The sequence below is a fragment of the Pleurodeles waltl genome, chromosome 11, assembly GCF_031143425.1.
Source record: "Pleurodeles waltl isolate 20211129_DDA chromosome 11, aPleWal1.hap1.20221129, whole genome shotgun sequence".
NCBI classification, from domain to species: domain Eukaryota; kingdom Metazoa; phylum Chordata; class Amphibia; order Caudata; family Salamandridae; genus Pleurodeles; species Pleurodeles waltl.
In genome coordinates, this window is record NC_090450.1 from 738,147,771 (window position 1) to 738,174,744 (window position 26,974).

Here is a 26,974-nt window from a genome sequence, read left to right on the forward strand (position 1 = left end):
ATATCTTCATAGGCTTTCAAGTACGTGCAGGATCCTTTCTCATTTACAAATGAACTGAATTAGTAAAAATTAACAGTTTATACCACCAGGGTTTGAGAGATAGTGCGTTTTGTGAAGACAGAACATGGCCCTTTATTTGTACAGTACAGTTTAGCAGATACTAGGGAATGCACAAGTGCCTGCCAGAGTAATACAATATTACATTTTCATAAGAGGCAAAGATGTAAGTCTATGCAAAGTTGTTGTCTTCAGAGGTCTTAGGGGAAGGCTGATTTCTTGTGTGTGTGTGTGTGTGTGTGTGTGTGTGTGTGTGTGTTGGCAGGTTATGTTACGTTATAGGTATTTGTGGAGTGCACGATTCACCTGGGAAGGAAGGTATCCTGGTACTGAAATGCCAGAGTTCCATGGGCCGAGCCAGTGCCAGGACTAGGTGAAGGCCATGTCTTCAATTTCTTATGTAATTCCAGAACTGAGGAGCTCTGAAGTGTAAAGGGAGGTCCACATCAGGCTTTGGAAGCATCGTAGGAGAAAACCCGACCGATGGATCTGGGTCTGCATATGTGGTGGATGTGTGCGAGTAGGAGTTCAAGTGAACAGAAACATGTGCAAGTTAATACAAATGAGGTAGGTTGTGTGAGGCTTTATATGTGTGCATGAGGAGCTTGAGGAGGGCCACTCATAGATAGGGAGTTAGTGAATGTCTTTGAAGTACCCGGTAATTTGTGTGAAAGGGTGAATCGGGCAGCTGAATTCTGTATGGGTTGGAGTCTTACAGTCGGTTGCACATTGATGCCTACATATCGTGCGTTGCTGAAGTTCAGCTTGCTGGTGATGAGGGCCTGGGTGATGGCTGTGCAGGTGTTGAAGGGAAGGGACTTGAAAATCTTCTTGAGAATCTGGAGTATGTGGAAACAGGAGGCAGGGACTTGGTTCACTTGGCCTGACATAGTGAGCTGGTTGTCGACTATTAACCAGAGGTCCTTTGCATGGGTGGTTTGGTTTGGTTGACTGTGGGACCGATATCTCGAAGCCACCAGGTGGAGCCCCATAGCAAGGTGTCTTTACTGAAGATGACTACTTCTGTCTTGTCTATGTTGAGCTTGTAGCAGTTGGTTTTCATCCATCTGTTGACTTCGAACATGCAGGCAGAGAATTTTATTTGGGTGTTTGATGTTTTGTTGGAAAGGAGCAGCATGAGCTGGGTGTCACCTGCATTGATACTGTGGGTGTGAATGATGCTAGTGAGTGAGACCATGCGAAACAGCCAAGCTAAAGGCAATCAAGCTGACTGACAGAGTGCAGCCTGTGAGCAGGGTGCTGGTCCCTACATTCTGGCATCGTGTAGGTGTTGGTGAGGTAGGAGACAGTATCAAACTTGGCAGATCCAGAAGGATAAGGACAGCAATGTCTCTTCTATCCGTAATCAGCCAGGTGTCCTCCATGGCCAGGATGAGTGCTGCCTCAATGCTGAAGTTGGGTCTGAAGCCAGATTGGGTGGTGTCAAAAAAGGTGTATCGAAAAGGGCGGCTAGATCTTTGTTTATGATCATCTCCATGGCTTTTAGTGGAAAGAGTAGCAGGGAGATGGGCCGCTAGTTGGCTAGTATTTTTATGGTTTGCTGAGGGCTTCTATAGGAGAGGGAGAAGTGTGGCATGTTTTTAGGCATACGGTCCACTCCTTTAGTCAATACATGATGAGAGCAGAGGTCCGCTGGTGCTCTAGAGTGTATGGTGCACATGTTTGCTACGGTTTTCTGTATGGTGATAGTGGGTCAGGTGGTCAGGGTGGTCCTCTGGGCGTGGGAAGTAATGGGTAAGGCAGTTTTAAGGATGGAGGGCTCCGGTTGGGGCTTGTAGTTGTTATACATGTTGTAGATCTTCCTGCTGATGAAGAGACATAGCTGGGTTCAGAGGTCTTGTGAGGGAGTGACACTGGTGGAGCTTTCTGGCAAACTGGAGAATTGTTTCACAATGGCCAACATTTGCTTGGTGCTGTTGGTGCTGCTTTTGATACGCTCGAGTGTTTGGTGTGCCTGCTTTGTTTGTGGTATCACCTATGTGCAGATCTGTAGTTGCTGTTGTCGGTGTCATCTTGGGTTGGTCTCCATATGTATTCTAGCTACTTGCAGTGGCACTTGGTAAGTTGAGCTCTTCTGTGCTCCCGCTTTCTTGATGTCTGATTCAGGTGGCTTTGGGGGTATTAAGTGGGACCCATGGTATCTGCGCAGGTTGTGATCCGGGCATTGGAGTAGGAGATGGATCTGGGGAGGTCATCAATGAGGTGCTGTGGTCAGTAGTGTAAGAGCTCTGAGACCCAGGAATCCTCAAAGACCTTGTTCCAATCCAGCAGTGAGGGTTTGGCGATTGCATTTCTGTGGTGGTAAGTAATGGGTATTTTGAAATGGACAGGGGTGTGGTCAGACCAGGTGATGGCTATTTGATTGTCCACTTTGACTTTTCTGAAGCTGGTAAAGATGGTGTCAAGTAGGTGTCCAGCGGTATGTTTGGAGCCTTCTAATCGCTGGATGAGTCCAAGGTTTGTCATGTCCTCGAGAAGTTTTGCTATGTTGGGATTGGTGGGCTCCTCCAGGTGGTAGTTAAGGTCTCCCAGTAGGATTAAGGTGTTGGAGTCTAGTATCAGGAGGGCAATACAGTCCATGATTGTGTTTCCAAAGTTGGCTTGTGTGGGGTGTTGGTAGACTAGGGTGTTGCTCAGGGTGTAATTGGCAGTGATGTGGAGTTTGAAGGTCAGATGTTCCATAATGTTATTGGTGGTAACCGGAGTATTCTGGTACTGGATATGTTCTTTGAAAATGTTGATGAGTCCTCCTCCAGTTCTTAGTCCTGTCCTGTCAATGACCTTGTATTCTGGGAGGATAGCTGTTAAAATGCTGGGATCCGATATGGGTGTTATCCATGTTTCTGTTAGGAAGAGTAGTTTGGTTTTTGAAGCAGGTCCCAGCTTTCAGTGGTGTGTTCGGGGAGGGAGCGGGTGTTGAGAAGGAGGCGGGATAGGGAGAGGTGGAGGTTGGGTGAGCATGGGCAACTGTGAGGTGTTTTATGTATACAGTGCATGTTGCATTCGGGGGTGGCATGAGGGCACAGGAGTAGTGGCAGGTGGAGCAGGAAAAGGTACCTTTCGGCATCTGCCAGCAAGACTCAGGAGCAGCACTGTGAGGTGAGTGCAGGGGGAGGAGGGAAGTGAAAGAATAGTGGCGGTGGAAGGGAGGGGGACCCCAGGGATCCTGGCACTGGTTGTGGGCAGGCGCAAGTGGGCTTGCTTTTGACCCATGTCCTCCGATCGTCCACTCTGCAACCATCATAAGTAGGAGTGGGAGGGGAAGGAGCTTTGGGGCAGGGAGGAGACTAAGCAAGCGGTGGGAAGGGAGTGAGACCTGGGAGGGGAGGCAGGGAAGGCTGCTGTGGAGGAGAAAGGCACGAAGGAGAGCAAAAAAATTAGAAAGAAATGAAGGAGAAGAGAAGGTGGGAGAGCAATTGAGAGGGCAAAACTCAGAAAAAAGGGCCAAGATTGAAAGAGACCAAAAGGCGGCAAGGACTGAGAGAACCGTTAAAGTGAAGAGCAAAAGCACAGAAGGGCGGCAAAGAATGAATGAAAAACGGTGTTAGAAGCCCAGCAAATGGTGATAAACGCTCAAGAATGTGGCTCAAAAAAAGAGAAAGGAAAGGGAAGAAAAACAAAAACTGGCAAAGGATGCCAAAGAGCAAAGAAACAGAGAAAACAGTGAAACAAGCGAGAAGAAGAATGAATGAGAAATCATGAGAAATGCACACAGAGAAGCAGCAAAAAGACTTAGAAATGTACAAAAAAGCAGCAAGAAATGAATAGGAATGAATGAGAAAGAATAAGAGATGCACAGAAAATGGCTAGTAAATTGTGAGAAACGCATAACAACGCAGCAGAGAATAAAAAAGTAAGGAAAGAGAAAAATTCTAGCAAGTGGTGAAGGAGGGCAAAGAGGCAGAGAAAGTTGTGTAACAGGAGAAGGAGCAGTAGAATAAGAGAGAGAAGCAGAAGATGGAGGAGCCTTGTGACAGCTCTCGAGATGGACCCAGAAGTGGCGTAGCCAGAGGACTGGGCACAGGTAAGGGTTCAGCCACAAGGCCGGGTCAGGCAAAGCCCTTTCAGTGTCCTTTTAATATATAAAAAAAAAAAAAAGACTGATATACCCACTAAATTGTTCTCCCTTGGTATACGTAGGGTAGGCACTAAAGTTGTGGTTTTTGGTTGTCAGTATTATGAAGCACTGTCTATTAGTCATTTTTTGACCTTACTCTTCTAGTAAATATGTTGACATCTTTTGCATTTTATGAGGTTAGGGGTTGCCTGTATGCAATGAGCGTGGCATGAAACATGTTTTACGCAGCTTCTTGTCTTGTGCTGCCATGGGTTGCAGATCCTAGGTGTTTTTCAGTGTCACCACTCCTGGATGGTATGTATTTACTAAAAGTACACAGTCAGGTTTCTCTCCTTGTTGTTATTAGGGTGTTTTTCTTGACCTTCACCTGCTTAAATAGCACAGTTTCTGTTTAATGTTTTACCTGGCAGGATGAATTCTTCACATAGCCTTGTAATGTGTGTTTCTGAGCTGAATCTGATTTATCCGAGTATGAGTGGTGACACATTTGTGTGATGAAAGTCACACATTTCTATATGTAAGATTTTTGGTAACTGTTGCTTGTTGCATATATATTTGAGTCTCATGTAAAGGGAATTATTGCATATCCATCCTGCTTTACAATTACAGTTGTCAATATGTTTTGCACTGGTGAAGTGTACAAAGATGAGTTTTGTGGAATGGTTAATGTTACTGAAATCTTCATAAAACTGCTTAATCTTTTACACCCTTAATCTTACTCCAGTGTGAGTGCCTGTGATTTGTTTTAAATGAACTACTTTTTGACTTCCCAACAGGATGTGATGCACAGTCAAACCCTCCTGTGCTTTACCCTTCCTATACCTTTACCTTGCCCCAATGGCTTGTTAAATTGATCTGATACACCCTTTTGTCCCTCAGGTGGTTACACAGGAGACATTTACTCAAACTCCAATCTGAAGAACAAGAATGATCTTTTTGAATATAAGTTTGCTACTGGCCAGTGGACTGAGTGGAAGGTCGAAGGCAGGTGAGGTCATCATACTGCATTTCAGACACAGCAGGTCTAGAGTGTCTGGTTATTAAAACTGCAACTGATGAGACCAGTGCACACAGCTATTGGGGAAATATTTTGGTGCTTATAAGAATTATCGTACCTTTATTTATATTACATTCAGTATGTTTTACTTATGAGAGCATTCTAACATGAGGTTACCAGCTTGGTGTCAACGAAGGAGCCGCAAACATTTAGTGAACATTGAGGTACAGAGACTCAGTGGAGAAGCCATTAGCTTTTGTGCCTTCATGCCTTATCCCTAATTTAATACTTTGTGCTCTTGTGGCGGACTAGAATATAGAAGATATGTTTTTGTGAAGTGCTGTGCTCAAGGCATGTAGGCAAAATACAGTGTACATATGTGCATGTGTGCATGTGTCTGTCAGATTCCTGCTTTGCTTTCAGATGAAGACATCCCATCCTGGTTCATCTAACCTCAGTTAAACAGTGAAGCCCTAATATTGCTTCAGCAACACTTGTGGCTTTATAGTGGGGTGACTTGTGCATCACACTTGAATATACTATTAGCCCCTGTTGCCTGGGTTAGATACCACATTCTATGAGATTCCCAAAGTAAACTTTGGTTTTGCATATTGTGCAGGAGGAGACATATATTCATTAGAGTTGTGAATTACTATGCTATATCCACTTATTCCAAAAAATGACAACCATTCACAAACTTGTTTTCTATTTTATAGTCATTCAGCACCAGCTAATGCTTATGATTTAAGACTTCTAACCCCAAATACATTCAGAAGTTCAAAAAAACAACATTGATGCACTCCTTCCATCAACCACCAAAAATGTACTTCCAAAAAAATATTAGTGTGGTAAGATGTATATCCCAATTTGAGATGTGGCTCATTTCGGATGATGATGATGATAGGAAGATAATTTTAGAAATGTACAAGCTCTTTGAACCAACCAAAAGGGTAGTAAAAACAGCAGGACAAAGATGATGGGAGAGAGTGTTATGTCACTCCTTTTAAGAGGAAGATTGGGACATTATACACGCAAGGGTATGTATCTCAATAGGAAGTGCATTTTGTATAAAAGTTATGACCAGGTTCTAAAACCCAAAAAATTAAATCAGTGGGATAAGCAGTGTTCTGAATGCTGTCAGAGGGTTTGAGGAGCCAATGATACTCTAGCAGATATAAAATGGGACTAATCTAAATTGGGCTGAAGTAATATAGTACGTAGTGTATGACATTTTTGATATGTTTACCTTGAGATTCCTAAAATATCTTCTTCTGGATCTGCCTCGACCAAAGTTCTGCACTACACTCTCTTAAAAGTGGACATTGGTGCTATATACACCAAACCAAGGTATTACATAATTGAAGGGGGGAGATGTGGGAGAGACTAGGGATGAAGAGACTTTCTATATTCCCTAAGAGACATCTGGAAATCTATGCGATAGATTGGCATAATTTATTGTATATTTATTCTCTACAGTGCCCAAAATATTTTAAGGTATTAAGAATTATCACAGTTCATATTTCTTATGTAATGCTTAACAATCGTGAAACTCAAAGGGGAAATAGTGCGATACAAATACGTTTAGCAGGGCAGAAAGAGCCTTTTGTTTGTGTACAGCAGTCTGCGGTGGGGGTGGATGTTATTGGTCGATGCTGTTTTTCAGAAATTACCTTCTTGCCTGCTAGTGGTTGTTGGCGGTGGATATGTACATGTTATTAATCAATAAAAATATAGAATCCTGAAAATGTTTTAAACAGGCCAGCCTTAATCTTTGTGTAAGTGTTGGTGCCAAAATTATAAAGGAGATCAAGTTTAAGTGCAACTTTCATTTGTTGAATTTTTTGGAACATTTCCTTAAATGTGAGAGCCTGCCTTGAGTGTAGTCTCCCCAACACTGCATATTTGGGTTGGGTTGAAATAGGTTTGTGTTGACTGATAGGTATTTTAATAACTTCTATCCCACTTGTGCTTTTCTATTTACTTGAATGTCCGCAGGATAATGTTTGGTGGAGGTATGTATGGATGACTATGTAGCTGGCACACATATGTTGTTAATAGAAACATTCACTAAAAAGGCAAGTGTTGCCCCCTTTTTCCTCCTGGATTGGGCTCCCAGTTTCTCCTCGGGTGCTACACCTGCTGTTTTGTGGCAAGTCTGGATTGTCTGTACTATCCATTGTGCAGTGGTCCCATATGAGACATGTGAAGGTCTGTTTTCTGATGCAAAGGAATTAAAGAAGCTCCTGTTTCTTATCTGTTTTGTTTCCTGGAGGTAGTAAATGACTGCCCTCTGTACATCAAAATGTTCAGGGCTCTTTTTTGCATGTCTCTCTCTGGCTGCTGGAAGAAACCTGGCAGCTAAATATCTTGATGAAAGTGGAAGTGTGAGATGACCCTGAAAAGGAACTGTGGGTTTGTTCTCATAACCACTCTGTCCTTGTGCATCAGTTCCTTCATCAGCAGTGTGAGCACTATGTTCAGTTCCACATGGGTATGAGTGCTGTTTGAGGTGATGCTATCCTCTTTGTTCCCACTAGGAATCTTTTGATGACTTATGTACTGAATAATCTATTCCCTATGTGTCCCCTAGTGTATGCCTTTATGGCCGCCAGGAGGGCCTTGTATAAAGTGTGCGTGAGATTACCACCTAGAAGATGCCTGGTAGCTAATGACTGTAGTGTCCGTTTGTCCATGACCCTTTCCTTGTCACACCAGTAAACATATCTGTTCATATCTGTACTTTGCAGTATGGTACTTTCATGTGCTTTCATGTGCTTGATCTTCTGGCTTCCCTCAGGATTTCCATGCTTCTCTGTGGGAGACCCAGGTGTCCACGGTCTAAGTCTTCAGGAGCCAGATACATCCAGGTTGACACTGGCTGGCTCCAAGTGGGCGATATGTTTGTCTAGTATTGTCAGTAGGTCTTGTGAGGATGGTAGCTTTATTATAGGGCCTGTTCTGATCTCCGCTAGGTCTGAGATTCAAATCTATCTTCCTTATTGCGGTGGTTATACGATCGAAGTCATGGACATTTACTTGCACTTGTTTATCACCAATGGTGTCAAAGGTTTGGGGGCAGGGGGTGAACGCAAATGTTCCTGACCAGTCTGTCGATAGGGCTGTCCCCCATGTGGCATGGGTACCTGAACACAAAGTCTTGGCATTTTGCATTTTTGAATATTACAAATAGATCTGTCTCTGGTGTACTCCATTTCTGAAACACCCTTTGTAGCACTCGCTGATCGCCTTCCCACTCATGAGATGCATGTTTTTGCCTGCTTAGCGTATCCAGGTCTATGTTTTGCACACCAGGTGTACAGCTATCAGGGTTATTTGTCTCTGCATGGTCCATCTGCAGATGCTCTAGGCCGTTATGGACCGTGCATATGATTTTCTCCCTCCATGCTTGTTGAGGTTGAACGTTGTAGTCCTATTGATGTCTGATTCTGAACTGTTTTCCCCTTTACCTGGGCATGAAAGGCTTTTTGTGCAAGGAAGACTGTCTTGAGTTCTAACACGTTTATGTGCTTTACAGCTTCCATTCTGCTCCACAGATCACTGATGTTCAGGTTTCTCATGTGCTCTCTGGACCCCGTATGGGATGCATCCATGATATGGGTCACTGAGGGAGTTGAAGGGTCTGCCTGTGATAATGTTTTTCATATTCCATCACTGATTCTCCTTCTGTACTCCCTGTGTAATAGCCACTAGATCCTTCTGTCTTTCAGTGGCATGTGACCAATGTTCTGTAACCATTTTAGGATTAGGCGAATGTGTAAGCTGGCATGTTAAATGAATGGAATACAGGACCCCCTCAGCTCCATCAATTTCTTTACTGTTCTCACTGTCGGAGAATGTCCCTTCTGGTAGAGTCAAGTTTGCTCCTTGAATGCCATGACTCCCTTGGACACTAGGAGTGCTTTTGCCTCCATCTAGATCAGTGTTGTGCTCCGCTGCATTTTTCTTACTCCTGGACTGGGGATGATTTTTCTAGATTTATGGTAAACCTAAACTTGTGGAGTGTTAGTATCAGTGCCTGAATGTTCTTCTAGCTTTGGACTTTCGGGCTCTCCTTTTCCAACCAGTCATCTAGATAGGGGTATACATGGATCCCCATTCTTCCTTTGTGAAGACCATGTGTGCAGGTTTTATGCCAAAGGATAATGTACTTGACTAGTACAAATCTGAGGAACTTCTTATGTCTGTGGTTCATTGGTATGTGAAGGTAGGCATCCTTGAGGACTCTTGTGGCCATATGGTCAACTTTTTTTTAGCAGTGGTATGACCTCTTGCAGTGTGGTCATTTTGAAGTGTTGCATTTTTCTGCAATCATTTAGACGTCTGAGCTCCAATATTGGTCATAAAGAGTGATCTGGCTTTGGTACTAGGAAGTACCCGAAGAGTACCTCCATTGATCTCTACTGGGGACCTTATTTGTGGCTTGCTTTAACAGCAGTTATTTTACTTCTTGCTGCAGGCAAGATATTCCATCCTTGGTGTGACTCTTTGCTCTTGATGCCACTGTTGGTGATTTTGTTGAGCAATTCAATGCAGTAGCCATGTTCTATAATGTTCAGAATTATGCCTGTGAAGAAACCCCCTATTCTGGCCCCACTGTTGTGTATTAGAAGCAAATCTCGAGGGAGTCACTTTTCTGCAGACCCTGCTCTCTTTCCCTTGCTTTGCACCAAAGGGGCTGTCATGGTGTATAGTGGAACTGCCATTAGGGCACCACACAATGTTGCTGCCTGGTTGCAAGTAGGTTGCCTAGAAGGTGTTTAGCTACAAAACTCCCCTGCCTGATGATCTTCTGATCTGTGGCGTGCCTCTTTTCAAAGCCCCACAAATCTGCAAGACTCTGATTGCTGTTACTGTTTCATTGTCCTTTTTTATCTGATGCAGCACTTCATCCACAACAGAGCCTAACAGGTGTTCCTCTGTTAAGGGCATACTTGTGACCAAGTCATCCACTTCTAGCTTGAATACCAAGACTTTGAGCCAGGCATGCCTCTTTAGTGTTGTCCCCCTGAAGATCTGCCTTTTTGCAGTGTCTGCTGCACTTAGGGCCAATTTGAGGCATGTGGTTGAAATGACCCTCTCCGCCTGGATGATTGTTTTCCATCTTCTTGTATTGTTAGGTGAAGTGTTGCATTAGCATTCCAATATCATCCCCACTGTTAGTGGCTATAGCAGATGAGTGCGCAGGAATTTGCAATTCTTCATTGAGTAGCTGCAGCTTCTCCGTTTTTCTGCCCACCATTTCCACTCTCTTGCTCCCCTTATCCAGAGGTTGTCCCGTAACATAAGATTGTTAACTGTTTTCCTGGTTGTAGCCATGATCCCATTATGTCACTGAATTGCCCCCAGTGAACATCCTGAGAAGATTGTTTGTACTTCTTTCCGATTCAGGGAGTTACAGCCTTTGAGGATGCAGACTTGGGAGCATAGGATGGTACATCTGCTTTTTCAGGGATGGCATGAAGGGTTTGGAGAAGAAAGCAGCACTCAGCTCAATCCTCCCTGAGTTGGTGTTGAGAGTCTCGAATGATATGAATCTACTAACTCCTTCAGAGAGTCGACCTTGAGGTCTTGCCATTCCTCCTCAGGTGCACCCTGCTCTTTGACGGTGATATCTTTTGATGCTGTCCTCTTCCTCATGAAATAATTCTTGTTGTCGTGAATTGTGTGGTTCAGGCATAGTCGGAAGCTTGAGCTTCGTGTACCTTTCCTTCACTGCTTTTGAAAGAATGCTGGTCTTGTTTGGAAATGAAAGCCCTTTGACTCATCAAAGTTTTTTTTTTTTTTTTTGTGTAAAAGTCCCACTATTTTGGCTTGTTGACGTTTCTTTTGCGTAGGCCCCTATTGCCGGCATCAACTTCCTCTTCGACGTCTGTGGCTCCCTTTCATTCACCTCCTTGTCACTTGTCCTGCCTGATCACCTTTCAGCGACGAACTGGGCTCAGACGCTTTGCCTCCTTAGTGTTCTTCTACTCCGGGGCTCTTTTTCTTCTGCTGCTGCGCAATCAGTGTGTGCAGTCCGCAGTCACTGAGACATACTTCCAGCTGAAAGTAACATATATATTCATTTAAATATTTTTAATCGCACAGTTAAGGTAGGATGTGTTTGCAGTCTCTCTCTTCTCTCCAACAAACTAATTTGTAGCTGTTTTTATCTCACAGAATGCCTGTTGCAAGATCGGCACATGGAGCAACAGTTTACAATGACAAACTATGGATATTTGCTGGATATGATGGTAATGCAAGGTAGGTGATGGTAAAAACAATTACAATTTTTTGTTTCTATCAAATGAAGAAATACAAATGGTCTAAAGTTTGTTCCATTTCTATGCAGCTAATCACAGGCACATTATCAGCTACAATTAGACAATAAGTCAAAGGTCACCTTTCACACAGAATTACAGATTATCTCCAAATCACAAACAAAATTACAAATCTCTCCCCTTCTTCATACACTTGGGTCATACCCACGCCTGCAGGGATTCTCGTCAGGCATTAACTGCCATCTCTTGAATGCTCCGAACCTGAAACTGGTCTTGAGTAGTCTGTTTAAGAACTTTGGGAGAGAAGACGCAATCAAAACACAGCCTCCTGCTTTGGAATGTCCCACTGATATCGACCTGCAGAGATGTCATTCAAATGTGGGGTAGTAAGTATGGACTGGTGTATGCAGGCCAAAAAAAACAGGCATGTGGCTGCCAGCGGAAATAGGAGGTCTGGGGACCGTGGAGAGACTTTGGTGATACTGACTGACCTGCAACTAAGTTGCAGCAGAGGCTTGAGAGAACCGGGTAAACCAAAACCATGGACCCCTCCAAACTTGCTCATTCGCTCGAAAAAACATATAGGCCCTCATTCTGACCTTGGCGGGCGGCGGAGGCCGCCCGCCAAAGTCCCGCCGTCAGATTACCGTTCCGCGGTCGAAAGACCGCGGCGGTAATTCTGACTTTCCCGCTGGGCTGGCGGGCGGTCGCCTTCAGACCGCCCGCCAGCCCAGCGGGAAAGAGGCTTCCACGATGAAGCCGGCTCGGAATCGAGCCGGCGGAGTGGAAGCTGTGCGACGGGTGCAGTTGCACCCGTCGCGTATTTCACTGTCTGCGCAGCAGACAGTGAAATACATGTAGGGGCCCTCTTACGGGGGCCCCTGCAATGCCCATGCTAGTGGCATGGGCACTGCAGGGGCCCCCAGGGGCCCCGCGACCCCCCCCCCTACCGCCATCCGGATCCCAGCGGTCGGACCGCCGGGATCTGGATGGCGGTAGGGGGGGTCGGAATCCCCGCGGCGGTGCAGCAAGCTGCGCCGCCGTGGAGGATTCAATGGGGCGGCGGTACACTGGCGGGAGCCCGCCAGTGGTGCCGGTCCGACCGCGGCTTTACCGCCGCGGTCGGAATCCCCATTGGAGCACCGCCGGCCTGTCGGCGGTGCTCCCGCGGTCCTCCGCCCTGGCGGTCAAAGACCGCCAGGGTCAGAATGAGGGCCATAGTGTTGTCCAAAGTATGACTAAAGAGCTTGTAGTGTGCCCATTCAATCTCTGCGTCTGTAATAGTACACCTATGGAATGCTAAGTGGAAACGTGTGTACTCTTGTGCCGCCTTGGGGCAGGGTGTGTTTGAAGGTTATCACAAACAGAAAACAATAAAAACAAATATTTGAAAAGCAAGTAAAAAAATCTCTGAACTCATGACCCTTAGTCCTAGACATAACACTTTCACTGTAGTTAAAAAAAAAAAAAACTCCTGAAGAAATGTTCCTCGTTTAGGTCTTTGAATGTTGGGCAGTGTGAACTTGCGTGGTAGAATGAACAATACAGACTTGTGACAGGCGCATCACTTTCACTCAACTTTTTACAATGTAGAACTAGAGCAAGAAGAAAACCATATGCCCTGTGCACAACTAGTGATGGTGTGCTACGGGGATCTCAGTCACTCCATCAATCTGCACAGTGAAATCAGTGAGACTGTGAAGGTCTAGTACAGCAATAAAACTATTGACCATAAAACTATTGTTACTGTTTTGGCAATGACCAGCCTAATTATTGATGTTTTTTAACCAGATGAACCAATCAATTACTAGTGCACACTCCTGCAAAATGTACTTTGAAATATGTTTCTCAGAATATCCATTTTGCATGGCAAGTATAGACTTACTGCTGGTCAAACATAGAAAAAGCTTAATGGGTACTGACGCCATAGACAGCACCTCATGAACTTGGTATGTCTCTGTTGGAAGTCTTAGATATATAGCCTTTTAACAAATTGACTCTATCCCAACTCTTTTTGGTGGCTGTTGTTTTATCAACTTTGTAGCTACAATATTCTCTTATGATCATTGTTTGTCTTGCCCCAGCTTTTGTGCAATTTTCAAAATATGTCTAGACCACCCTTTTCTATTTTACACATTTTAGCCCTCACACTCTTGTATGGTTTGTTATGTTATTGATTATAAAGGTTAAACCAATAGCCAAATAATATCATCAATCTGTGCTCCAACAAAATCCTGTGGCCTGCACTACTTGTGTTCATATTCAGATGTCCTGTATATCTATTTAACCATATAGTATAATGTATATTAATGATAAATATCATATTCTTTGGTTGTGTTGTTCTGTTATGGTATCAGTTTGTAAATACCCTTCTGCTGCATACATGTCCTTTAGGCAAGGTGAACCAGAATCTTGAAAGCACTGCAGGTTCCAAGAAATTAATTGTGGAAGCAACAGGGTTATGTAGCTGTACACTGACACCCAAGTGGTTTTGTCACCTGTACTTACCCGATGGACGTGTTAGTTTGAGGAGAGTAGTTCTCCCTTCCTTTGTGGTTGTATTAGCTCTTCTGTGCATCTCTTAATGTACTGGTAGTAATAATGTCTACATATTGCTTGAGCTCATATCGATTTTATACTATTGATACTTTTTATAATTCATTATGAAAGATCATTTTTATTCCTCATTATATCCCTGCTACATCAAATATGAGTATTGGTTTTGTGAGTATTTGGAATTTAATAACTGTGGCCTCACTCCAGGTGCATGGTACTCTGTTTTGCGTACAACTCCCATCTTGGCTCTTTGGGAATGCTGTTTTTAGGCACAGACATACTTCTGCTGCTTCTCCCTCCCTTGTTCCTTTATATGGACAGAGAAGGTTTGTAGATGCAGCTTGGAGATACAAGGATTCTTATTCTCTTGCTTGCTATTTGCTTCCCATGTGTCATGTTCTGTATTCCAATCATGCTGGTTTAATTTACATGATTGTGGACCTGATGTGTTTTTTTTAATGCTCTTTTTGTGGCTATACAATACAGGTTAAATGACATGTGGACCATTGCACTCCAGGACCGCGACCTCACAACTTGGGAAGAGGTAAGTGGCGGTGAATGCAGAGTAACCCATTCATTACCAAGCAGGAACTTCTGTTGCTTTCACAAATGACTTTCATTTTGCTTTGTCTTCAAATTTTTAGTCAGCCATACTATTTTTAAGTCAACTCTAGGTGTGAGGTTAGTAATCCAAAGAACATCAATAGAGGACTTACAACTAGCTTTTAATGCTTCCAGTTTTAGAAGCTTAACCATTGTCTTACGTTATCTTTCAGACAGTAAATGGGAAGTTCAAACCAGCATCTGGTCATTTATGGAAATCAGTAATATATCTGCATAGCAGTCTAGCTTCATCTCTAACTCCTATCTGCTGGTTTGTGATATAGTAGGACCTGAATAGACCCCAGAAATATATTTTTCAATCTGACCCCAAATAAACAACATGCTATCACCAAAATGGGCAGATATAAAGGAGGGACTAGCAGTTGTTAACCATGGCCTACAATTGATCCATCTAGTCTCACTGATACCAACATTAAATTGTTATTTATGTAAACCTGTTGAAGGGGTTAAACTCGATTTAACTCGGTCAGTTTAAGAAGGATTTGTTTTTTGTGAAACCTCAGACCTTAGTGGAGCCAGTGGTGACAGTTGTTTCCCAACAAAGCTACTGAGATACTAGAGTGCGCTGTGCATGCAGCCAAGCACACTTCTGTGGGACAGAAAGACTCTGACTCCAGCTGAAGGCTCTGATACTATAGTATAAAGGGGCTGTGGTGTCGAAGCTAGTGTTTCGATTCCTTGGTTGCCCAGTGTCTGTCCCATGAGAGAGCTGCCTACCAACCAAGTGACTAAGCTTATACCACTGCATTGTGCTGTATGGTTGAACAGCTCCAGAGCACCAAACCAGAGCCTTTAGAGCAGCAGAACACTTGGAACACTGGTCTCCTTACTCAACCCTCTTAGAAGTCAAACTGCCAGTCTGTGTTAGGAGCTGATCCATTTTTAAAACCTGGTAGAGCATGAAGAGAATGAGGATAAAGAAGTTAAGGCTTCAGAGAATCTAAAACTGATGTCGTCACACACTGCCTATTTTTTTTTTTTTAAATATACCAATTGCTTGAATATTGCAGTACTCAAAGCATGCTGGATTTAAGATGACCTCTGATTTTTGATTTTGACATTGAGCACTGGGTAAAACAGAGGAACTAACGTTACTGCTGGATTCCCATACTCAGTCATCTTCTGAAAAGATCAATCTTGAAATGACCAAATAATTGAGAGAACCACAGAGTGCCCAGGGAGGCTGAATGGTGCTATTTCAAAGCAGAAATCAAGAATTAACAAGATAAAGGGCAATACAAGACAGCAACAGGCTAATTCACTGAACATAAAGGCACCTATTGGTATCTTGTTTGTAGAGCATTCGGTTTGTCGTAGGGTAGGAGGGATTGCACCTTAAGGGCTTCTTGGAAACGTGGCCAGAGGAGTGTTTTCCTTTAGATAGTGAATTGGATCCACCTGTGAAAGTAATGAGGTAGGCTCCACAATTATTGTCCAGCTGAGAAAAAAGCTAGCCAGAGATTGGTTCCTGGATAGGGTAAGAAAAAAGGGGAAGATTATGTATAAGGGTACCCAGGTCTCAATCTTCCCACTGAAAACGTGGACACCAAAGAAAATAACAGAAAGGGCCAGGAACCTGTGAAGGCGTTTTTAGCTATAGAACCACAGGCAAGGATTTTGTTCCCTGCAAAAATGAGGGTAGTACATTTTGTGTTGGAAATTGGACCAGTTCCCTATTATGGTAATTCAGAGGTAGCAAAACTGATTCAGCCAATAAGGGGTAATGTGTGGGACCATTTGCTTGATCTGATTGTGTGTGGAGGCTATTTGGAGTTTTTTTGGTATTCATCACAAGTCTATGAATGTTCTTAGGCAAGGCAGCTTTGGGGGGATTGTAGTGGTGATGGGATCTACTGTTAAATATGAAAGGTGGTGGTGGAAATGCCAATTAAGAAAAGAGTGGAAAGGTTGAAGAGCAGTTACGTTTTGATCCACATCACTGGAAATTGATCTCTTAAGATTACGTACATAGAGAGTCTGACAGTAAGGGTTGAGTGCTGTTTTTCTGCCGTAGGGCCTGATTTAGAGTTTGGCAGATGGGGTACTCGACAGATATCCCATCCGCTGTATTATGATTCCCATTGGATACAATTGAATCGTAATACGGTGGACTGTATTTCCGTTATGATTGTGACGGAGTAACCCCATCTGCAATCTCTAAATTAGGTCCTTAGTCCATTGTATTCACTGAAAAGCATTACGTTTACCGAGTACTGGTAGCTCCTTCTAACCCTGGGTCTCAGGCTCATAAGTCGGGGGTGATCCTTGACAGTGATCTAGCATTCTCCCCACAGATTAATGTGGTGTGTAAACATGCATTCTTCCTTCTTCACCAACTGAAAGGGATCCTACCTTTGCTAAATCATTCAGACAAAGGAACTGATTCCAGCAGTGGTCATTACCCACTTAGATTACTGCAATGGGCTCTACGCTGGTCTCCCTATCTCTTCCTCCACAAATTGGACCAGTACAAATCAATGCCATCAGACTAATGTACAATCTCAAACAACAGACCTTGTCAAATCTCTCCAACGGTTCTCTATTCTGGAATGAACAAGTTCAAGACAATACCTTGTCCATAAGGCAATAATTAAAAATGTTTCAGACTATATATCCAGTCTTTTCATTCCCTGTCATACAACCCGTAAGGGAGAACAACATGCATAATTGGACTATGTATAATGGGGTCTGCATCTCATTCCCTATTCTGGGGGCTGTGGAAGGGGAGAAAATTGTAATCCATGAAGAGAGACTGGATGGAGTTGTTAAATTAGCCTGGTATCTCCCTGCAGAGATACTTGGTAAATCGGAATGAGGTCCTCTGTGTAATGCGTTAACTACAGAATGTATTCTATAAGCTAATCAACACAAATCTGTTCTCTGTTGGAGCCTAGATCTTAAGTATAGTTACAGTGCTAATTGATTTCTTGTACTTGACAAGACAAATAGCCAACTATATATGATTTTACACATATCCTTTAGCAATGATTATGTCCACGATCATACACAGTTCCAAACTTACTTTATCTGCTAACCAACAACTGCTCACCTTTCAACAATTTGGATATAAAAGATTTGGAGGTTGGCTCCAGCAAGACACCTCTCTCTCTGACTCACTGCCTAACCACCTTAGACTGAAACAGGATCATTCCAGATTCAGAAAATCCCTAAAGGCCCACGTATTATACATGGCATTTGAATAATTCAATACTTCTTGTGACTACATACAAATCCTGTTCTTTGGTCAGTTGGTCAGACATCTAAGACTGGTCTGCCCTAACATCTGGTTTTGATTAACTCCCTCAGGGCTTTATCATCTTTGGACACATTTTTGGTGCTACTTTTAGCTTAATTTGGCCCATCCCACCTCGGGCCTTTCTTAGTTATACTGATTCAAGTTCTGTGTGCTCTGAAGACCCCATTCTGGTGGTGTCTAGCTAATAAATACTATAAGTAATTAAAATCTAATGCCAGATATAAACACATTATTTTATTTGTGCATTTTAATGATTTAAATGTCAAAAATGTATTCTAAGAAAAACAGCTAAAATTATTTTGGTCAGGTATTGACAGCTGTTTTGTGTCTTTACTGTTGAAGTAAAATTATTGTCAGTCTGCCTGTGATAGACATTTTGTTGAGCTACACCTTTCTTTCTGACTAGATGGAGCAGAGCGGCGAGATCCCACCTTCCTGTTGTAACTTTCCTGTGGCTGTCTGCAGAGACAAAATGTTTGTTTTCTCGGGGCAGAGTGGAGCCAAGATCACCAACAATCTCTTTCAGTTTGAATTTCAGGAGAAGGTGTAAGTGCTACTCACTGGGTATTTGAAAATGTGGTGTTTCTTTAAGGGCTTCTTTTACTGTGGCATTGTTAGGCTAATTATTTTGTGTTTGGTCTAGCACAGGGTAATCTCATTAGGCCTTTGTACATATTAGCCTATGATTGACCTTTGGCATGGTACTGATTTTGACAGCGCTCAAAAACAACCACAGTCAGTACAAACATGAAAGGACTTGAAAGTGGTAAAGGTACAGTTTTATTGAACTATGATCAAACAGTCATTTACTGAGTCATTTACTCATCACGAGTTGCCCTGGAGGGGTATCTCTGATGGAATACAGCTCCGGGCAACTACAAGCTTTATTTTGTCACCAAGGCTGGAATTTGTGGGTCCTCCGATACTAGACAATCGGAAATCTTGCCCCAGAGACACAGATCCGAAATCTCAGGACGGCTGAAGAGGCTTTGGCAGTTGTTGCGCCCAGCCCGTCAGCTCTCTTTCTTCAGCTGCGGGGTGAAGTAAAAGGCTGTCCTGCCCCAAGACCATTGAAGAGAATAAAACAGCATTTACCACATTCTCCAAACGGGCAGTAACTGTTTGTGGATCTGGGCTGTTATTTCCTCCGGAAGCGAGAAAAACATGCAGAATTGGGCTATGTATCATGGGGTATGTGGGTATTTTGTCTACACCGTTCCTGGTTTATGCTCCAACATCGTTTATATAACAGTGCTAAAAATATGATGGCTGTATAAGGTCACGTACCGTGACCTCGTAATCCAAGTTGACGCGGTGCATTCACTGGTAGGAAACGCGGCTGTGCACAGGAGCAACACCACTGATGAACGCCGGGGTGCACTAACGCTTGAATGGTGCACATTCAGACGACTCACGCTCAATAATTAACAGCAACAGTTCTTACCATTAATACAAAAGTTTCTCAATCAAGTTACCAAGTGCAATCACAATTAATATTCTAACAAAAAGGAGTGATGTAACAGATTGTTACCACTCTTCTTCAAAGTGGAAGAAAGAAGGCAAATAACAATTGACCCTTCAAGCAGTGTTTTATATATAAGGTTCCCAGACATTTTTTATAAGTTGTCCCAAAAGATAGGCATTAAGAGAATTGAAGAACAATGTGTCCCTTATTATCAAACCAGCTGATAAGGGCAGTGGCATTGTGTTACAGGACAATGATAATTACAATACTGAAATTTGTAAACTCACCATTAATCCTATAGATACAATCAAAACAGAGATCCATGGAACTCACCTTGATAGGAAAAGAGCAATGGTACATTACTGAAAAATAATTTGTATTTCTGATTGATAATCGCAGAATGCCTGTCCTCTATACTTTACCCATGACTCACAGACAACCAGGATCCCCCAGATAGACCGATCTTATCTGGATGTGGCTCCATTCTGGAACCATTAGGAAAATATATAGGGGGTTATTCTAACTTTGGAGGAGTGTTAATCCGTCCCAAAAGTGACGGTAAAGTGACGGATATACCACCAGCCGTATTACGAGTTCCATAGGATATAATGGACTCGTAATACGGCTGGTGGTAAATCCGTCACTTTTCCGTCACTTTTGGGACGGATTAACACCTCCTCCAAAGTTAGAATAACCCCCATAATGTCTTTATTCAAGATTTTGGGCCTTTACAAGAGACCTTTATCAAAGATAGCACTTACATGGTGAATTATTGAGGGAATGCATTCTAACAGTGACACAGATTGGTTGGTCACTCTTGATATTGCTTCATTATAGACTTGTATTCCACAGGAACACAGCATTTCAATAGTTGAAAATCTTTTGAATCAATGCCCTCAACCAGCTCAGGTCCCTAATGATTTTATTATTTATCTCCTACTCATTGCATTACAGAGTTGTTATTTTAAATAGAACAAACAATTGTTCCAACAATGTTGGTACTTCTATGGGAGCTAGTTTTGCTCCAAATCTGCCCAGGATTTATGTTAATGATTTTGAACTCAAATATGTCATGACCCCTGCCAACAGATATTGAGACAATATAGTTTGGAAACACTATTTAGACAATATCTTTATAGTTTTGACAGACTAACAGCAGGAATTAGACGATTTTTGTAACGTATCTGCACAGAGTCCAGGAACCCCTATGCTTCACATTTTCCATGAGCAAGTCAGAGATTGCCTTTCTGGGCCTCATGATTAGACATGGGGAAACTGGCTTGTACACTAGTCTATACCTATGATAGGAATACCTTGCTCTCTTATAAGAGATTTCACCCGAGGGCTCTCTGAGATGGCCTCCCCTTTGGTCAGTTTCTGCAGCTCCAGAGAAATTACTCATTAAAATAGGACTACTTTAGAGAGGCACACACACTTCAAGAAAGACTCCTGTGTAGAGGGTACCCTAAGAAAAATGTAAGGGCAGCCATAAAAAGGGCATCGTATTTTGCCCTAGGGAAGATTTGCTTCATTCTAAAAGAATTCAGTTAGCAAGAATGGTATGTGGAACCACCTTTTGTTCACAAACTAATAACATTTGCAAATTGGTGAATAGTAATTGGCACATCCTCCAGAATAGTGTAGAGACATTGGAACCACTGATGTTTGCCTTCAAAAAGGGCAAGAGTATTAAAGACCATTTGGTTCATTCATCCAATAAATGTGTGACTCCTAGAGAAGCCTTGAGATTAAACAGTTTGGGGCCTTCCACCAGTACTGGGCCACTACCAATGTGGTATCTTGCGCCCTCACTTTCAACACTAAGAGTTTTGAGCACGCCTCGATTAAAACAAACTTAAAATTATTTTGTAATTGTAATTCTAGAACTGTGTATACGATGTGGTTCCCTTGCATTCTGGTTTATATAAGACAGACCTCACAACTGATCAAGACTCGTATTGGTCAGCATCGGAGCCTGATCAGATGTTCTGTACCACTGGCCCTATGGTATCACATTTTCTGGAGAAAAAACAGTCAGCTAATGACTTGAAGTGGCAAGTGATTGGCGTTGTCAAGATCGCACCGAGAGGAGATGATGCCACTGTGATTTTGAAGAAAACTGAGGTGAAATGTTTTGAACACTATAACTCAATTAATCGGGTACTAAATACAGCAGAGGCGTGGCATGCGTTTGTAGCAGAATTGAGCGAGTAAATGGATGTTATCCTCACAACTCACTGTCAACTCCTCCACTGGGGACTAGGACATCACAAGTGAAAATGATGCGTGGTTCCATGGCTATACAAAACGTATTACCCAGAGTTTGCTGCCAGGGTCCAGCCTTAACTGTGGGGACACGTTGGATATGTGCACAGGCATGTGTATCTGTCAAGCTATTCTATTGGACTGACTAGCTTAATATGTTTTATATGATAAGATATTGTAATCTATATTCCTCTGAATTGGGTTGTTTCTCCCACTGGAAATGATTATGGATATGTATTGATAATTCAATTGGGATTGGTTCCTCACTTGATTTTTTTATATAAAAAGGGTAAGTATTTTGGTAGACATGTCTGGTATTATTATATATTGTAATCATTTAGCAAATGTCTTTATTTCCCTCTTGTGAAATATTCCTTCCTTTTTTTCTTTTCATGTTTCAGTTTTTTTTCCACATTATTGTTCTGATTCGCACGATACAGTGAGGCCCATTATTGTCAGGTAGGGCCTCATACAGTTTAAGTCCCCCCACCCCCCTTTGATCTATGATGTTTGGCATGGAACGCCTTGTTTTCAATACCCGTCCTTACCTCCGGGTGCATCAAGGCCGTCCCTCACGGATGCAGTGAGACACCATCCTTCGTTCTCATGGTTGATTTTGCCATTTGGCTGTAGCGGACTGCATTATCTTGTCGGCCGCACACGTAATGATAGTTTCAAGCCCATTACAACTAACTTCTCATAAGACTGCTTAGCGGCCCTATTATCCTTATGGCCGCGCACCTTATTATTGTCATGCTCACCTGAGCCAACTCTTTGCACAGTGTTAAAAAGCCGTGCTATTTGCTTAGTACCCGTATATAGAGTGTTAGTGTGCATAAAATGCACGGCTGTTTTTTATCCACATGGCCGTGACAAACCTTTGTCCTGATTCAATTACCCAGGCCTTGAGGTGAACTCCTACTCACCCTTGTCCTATTTCTGAATAATATCGATTGATTCACCCTTTCACTATATTTATAGTTTTTGGTGCAGGGATATTGAGCAGCCTGCCCATCGTTTTTGCAACCACGAGGATCTAACACGTGGCCATTAGGATCTAGCGGTCGGCCCTCACTGCCTTAGTTAGGGGTGAGTGTCCACCCATATGTGGGAGATCTTCCTTATTCAGATACATATATCAATTCTAATTATTAATTAACTATTTCTTACCCTCTGCATTGGTTTGAACTATGCCAAGGCCCCCTTGTAAGTAAGAGATTTTTTTACTGCACTTGGGGTGTCTATCATTGGGTTGGTCTTTTCCTTTCTTGCTATCAGGTTGATAGTTACTATATCTTGGATACTGAGGCCTCTGCACAGAATCCTCATCAATTCCTGGTTCCACTGTCTAAACATTTATGTTTTTGTTGTATGTGTCGTATATGAACTTTTGGTCCTGATGAGATCCCACATTGATTAGAGAATTGAAACATCGCCCACTAGGCATAAAAACAAAGCTATAATGTGACCTTTTGAAATTAATTAGGTCGGATATATGGACATTGGACTGTTAGGTTGTTTTTGCTGCTTTGTCTGAAAATCTTGTTTTTCTTTTATTTCTGTGTGATGATTACTATGTATTTGTTGGTGATTGTGGGTTTTGCTCTTTTGGGACAACTTTAAACTTTTTCTGGGAACTTTATATACAAACACTGCTCGAAGTGTCATTTGTTTTTTGCTTACTTTGATTTTGAACAAGAGGGGTAACAATCTGTTTTGTCGTTACTTTTTGTGAGAATATTGATCATGATTGCTCTTAAAACTTAATTGAGAAATGTTTGTAATAATGGTAAGAACCGTTGTTGTTGTTAATTATTGTATGGTCCTGGTTCTTGCACGGAGCAGTCCTTGTGGTCAAATATAAATTCTACTCGCACCCAGGCAAGCGCTGACACTTGACTGTCGCTCATGCTCAGGCAACTCCACTGACAACAAAGTAAGGAATACATTGACAGATGACTCCTGCTCGTGCACAGCCCACAAGTAAACCAACGGCACTATAAAGTACTATAAAATACCTAAATATCGTTTCCATTGCATATCCATTTTCTGTACTCCAGCCAAATTTGTTTATTTTCCTCCTTCAGGCAACGTTCAATCAATAACTTTCAATGTCTGGTTTAGAAGTATTAGTGTCCACACTGCTAGTACTGCTCATACACGTAGATCCAGACAATTGCACTCTGGATAGCTCGTTGCCAAATAATTGTAGTGGCGATGTATACACTTTTGTACTCCACTCTATGCAACACCCTCTACGCCGCTCCACTCTGCTGTACGCCATTCCACAGCTCTCTATGCCACTCCATGACACTCTACTCCACTCTGCCACTCTAACTCTCCGCTCTACATCATTTCACTTCACAACACTCTACTCCGCTATATGACACTCTATACCACTCCACTGTACGCCACTCTATTCCCTCCATGACACTCTACGCCACCCCACTCCATGACACTCTACTCCACTCCACTTCCTGCCACTCAGCTCTATTCTACATCACTCCACAACTCTCTGTCACTCCATAACACTCCACTGTACTCCGGAACGCTCCACTCCACACCACTGCCTTTTACACCACTAGCTTTTAGCCATTCTGAACAGCAGCCACGCTGGTATACAAAATGCCTGAAACGTATTAGCAAAGCCTATAGTGCTTGCGTAGGCAAGACCTATTGACTTTGCCAATGCTTGTGTGACTTTGCTCATTCTTCAGTCGGAACTAGACTTGAAATTAACCTACACTGCTACATTACACAATGTGGCATAGGAATTAAAGGCGCTACCATGTTAGAGTATAAAAGACAATAGCGGACTTATAATGTTAGGAAACAATCATCCGACTGCCTTACAGAAATGTTGCCCTTGGAATTGTTACGCTGAAATGGGTAGCTACTTGAACCTTTGCTGGAAAAAGCACAATAATATATCCTGCATGCTAAATGTGGCATGGGCATCTCTTAGTCTTTTGAAAGAGGTGTAGTTGGATCAACACTAATTGTTATACAAGATCTTTTTTCTATAAATATTGCATCTTTGCAGTATGCAAATAGTACAATCACTCAATTCAACACAAATAGAAGTTACCCACATAATCAAACGTGATTCCTTTGTATATCTACAGGTACATAATTACAAACGCCAGCCTTTTTTATGATTTATTTTAACACTATGCACTTACACTTGATATAATTCATTGTATTTACAAGTGGACTAGAATTCAGATTTATTTTCTCCTGTGACCTTTATTAAGACACTAGACCATTGCGTGCATCTTTGATGGATCCAAACCTAGCATAAAACACTGTAAATTCTGGTTAGTCTGATAAATTCCAACTTCCAAACATATTGGCTATAAATGGCACCTTCTTATATCTAAAAATAGAGGACAAGCAAATAGTGTACGTCCCTTAGAGCCCAAAACCTTCCTTCACAAATATAGAACATTTAATTGCAAGGGAACTTCCCAGTCTCCTATAGATGTACTCTGAAAATGCAAACAATGTTGGTAGAAGAGACTGGCTAATCACATAGATCTCTGTACAAGAGTATGTGCCCTTTCTCCTGAAAATTCGATGTAGTGCTCTATCTTATCTATATGGACAACAAGCGTGGAGTTTAGCTGTTCTGGGTAGAAATAAAATGCTCGGGGGGCATCCTTCAATCTGGGTTTCTTTCTCAGGTGCTGGTTGTTTAAAGTCAGTTTTTGAGGTCAATGAACAAAGTGATTTCTCACTTCATAGAAATCCCTTGCTGTAAGGTATACAAGAGTCAATGTCAAAGTGTGGGATCTTTCCAGAACTATTTCCAGTGGTTTGTGTTGTTTTAGGGAAAGTCCTTCAAGCTTTCCCTTTGAAATTTGGTATGGTCCATCTCAGGCACATTCTCAGTGGGAGAGTGAGGTTCCTAGTAATGCCCAGCATACCAGCCTCAAAAAACAGGTCTATCAAGCTCCCAACAATTATCAGCCCATAGATGGTAATACAACCTGAATGATTTGAGTTCACTGCTCACGTACCACACCAGCACCTATAAAAATGTTTTGTAATCGACATGACAGTATACTGCTCCTTATTTTGTCGTCTTTCATTCTCTCTTTCTTAGCTGGACTCGCATTCCAACTGAGCACCTGTTGCGGGGATCCCCACCTCCTCCTCAGAGACGTTATGGGCACACCATGGTGGCATTTGATCGCCACCTCTATGTGTTTGGAGGCGCCGCCGACAACACTCTGCCTAACGAGCTTCATTGCTATGATGTGGACTCCCAGTCCTGGGAGGTCATACAGCCAAGCACGGACAGCGAGGTACGTAGTCTGCTACATAGTGACCTGTTAAGTGCCATTTTTGCTTAGTGTGTGAAATGTCACCATTCATGCTCTCTCCAAAAATGTTATCAGTCTCCAATAGGGTGAAAATTGTAGTGATGTGCCTAGGGAGACTTTTGGGCATTTTTCAAAGCCTTTTCGTCCAGAAAAAAACATTGTAAAAGCCCCATCGCATCTAAGTCGCTCATTGGCTTGTTCTGTGTCATTAGCATGAGGGGCTACTTTATTCAGCATGCATTTTACTGATGATTGTGCTATTTGTTTTTAACTGATGGCGGTTGGCATTAGTTAGGCCTTGTCTAGAGGTTTGACTTACCTTGCGAAAGCCTCAGAAGTTTGTGAAACTTCAGTCTGTGAGTGCCATCATGGAACAGTCTGCTGCCGATTATTTGGTGAAACATGATTTATGACCTTTGAAAGTAGTGGGTCGCTTGTATTATTTGCCTTTCAATATTTTTCAATATTGTTTTTGTCCTTTCCAAGTACACATCTTGCCTGTTTGTGTTAACTACTAAATTATGTTCCTGTACTTTCTTAGCCCACTTCTATGCAAGCTCTATCCTTTAAACATTTGCATATGATTTCTGTCCGTTCTAATACACTCTTGGGATTGTTCTGCATACTAAATGTAAATAAAATAGTTGACTGGATGTAGGAAGGCAGCATCTTAACACCCTACCAAGCAGGCTTTAGGCCACGAACCACCACAATCGACCAGGTTTTCAGGCTCCTATGTACCATGTGGAAACATAGTAAACTAAAGGGAAGTCATCTCTACATCGCGTTCATAGATCTACGTGCTGCCTTTCATTTGGTCCCCAGGGGTTCTTTATGGGCCTCCTTAAGGAAACAGGATATCCCAGAAGATCACTTGTTCCAGGTAATTAGGTTGCATGAGAGCAATTACGCAAAGGTTCGGTGGGGCCTGAAAGATGAACTGTTCAACTAACAGAAGCTATCCCTACTAATAGGGGAGTGAGACAGGGGTGCTTCCTCGCACCACAACCCTATTCTCACTCTACCTCAATGATGTAGTCAGCCAACTT

General features: G+C 42.6%; 1 protein-coding gene across 1 annotated transcript in view; it reads left to right on the forward strand.

Moving 5' to 3' along the window:
- The window catches only part of LZTR1 (leucine zipper like post translational regulator 1), a 198,798-nt gene that overhangs the window by 32,854 nt on the left and 138,970 nt on the right, over positions 1 to 26,974 (forward strand). The window contains exons 5-9 of the mRNA XM_069214442.1: positions 5,036 to 5,144; positions 11,334 to 11,417; positions 14,477 to 14,534; positions 18,277 to 18,416; positions 25,706 to 25,907. Of these exons, the coding sequence (XP_069070543.1) occupies positions 5,036 to 5,144; positions 11,334 to 11,417; positions 14,477 to 14,534; positions 18,277 to 18,416; positions 25,706 to 25,907 (593 nt within the window). The remainder of the gene's footprint in view (positions 1 to 5,035; positions 5,145 to 11,333; positions 11,418 to 14,476; positions 14,535 to 18,276; positions 18,417 to 25,705; positions 25,908 to 26,974) is intronic.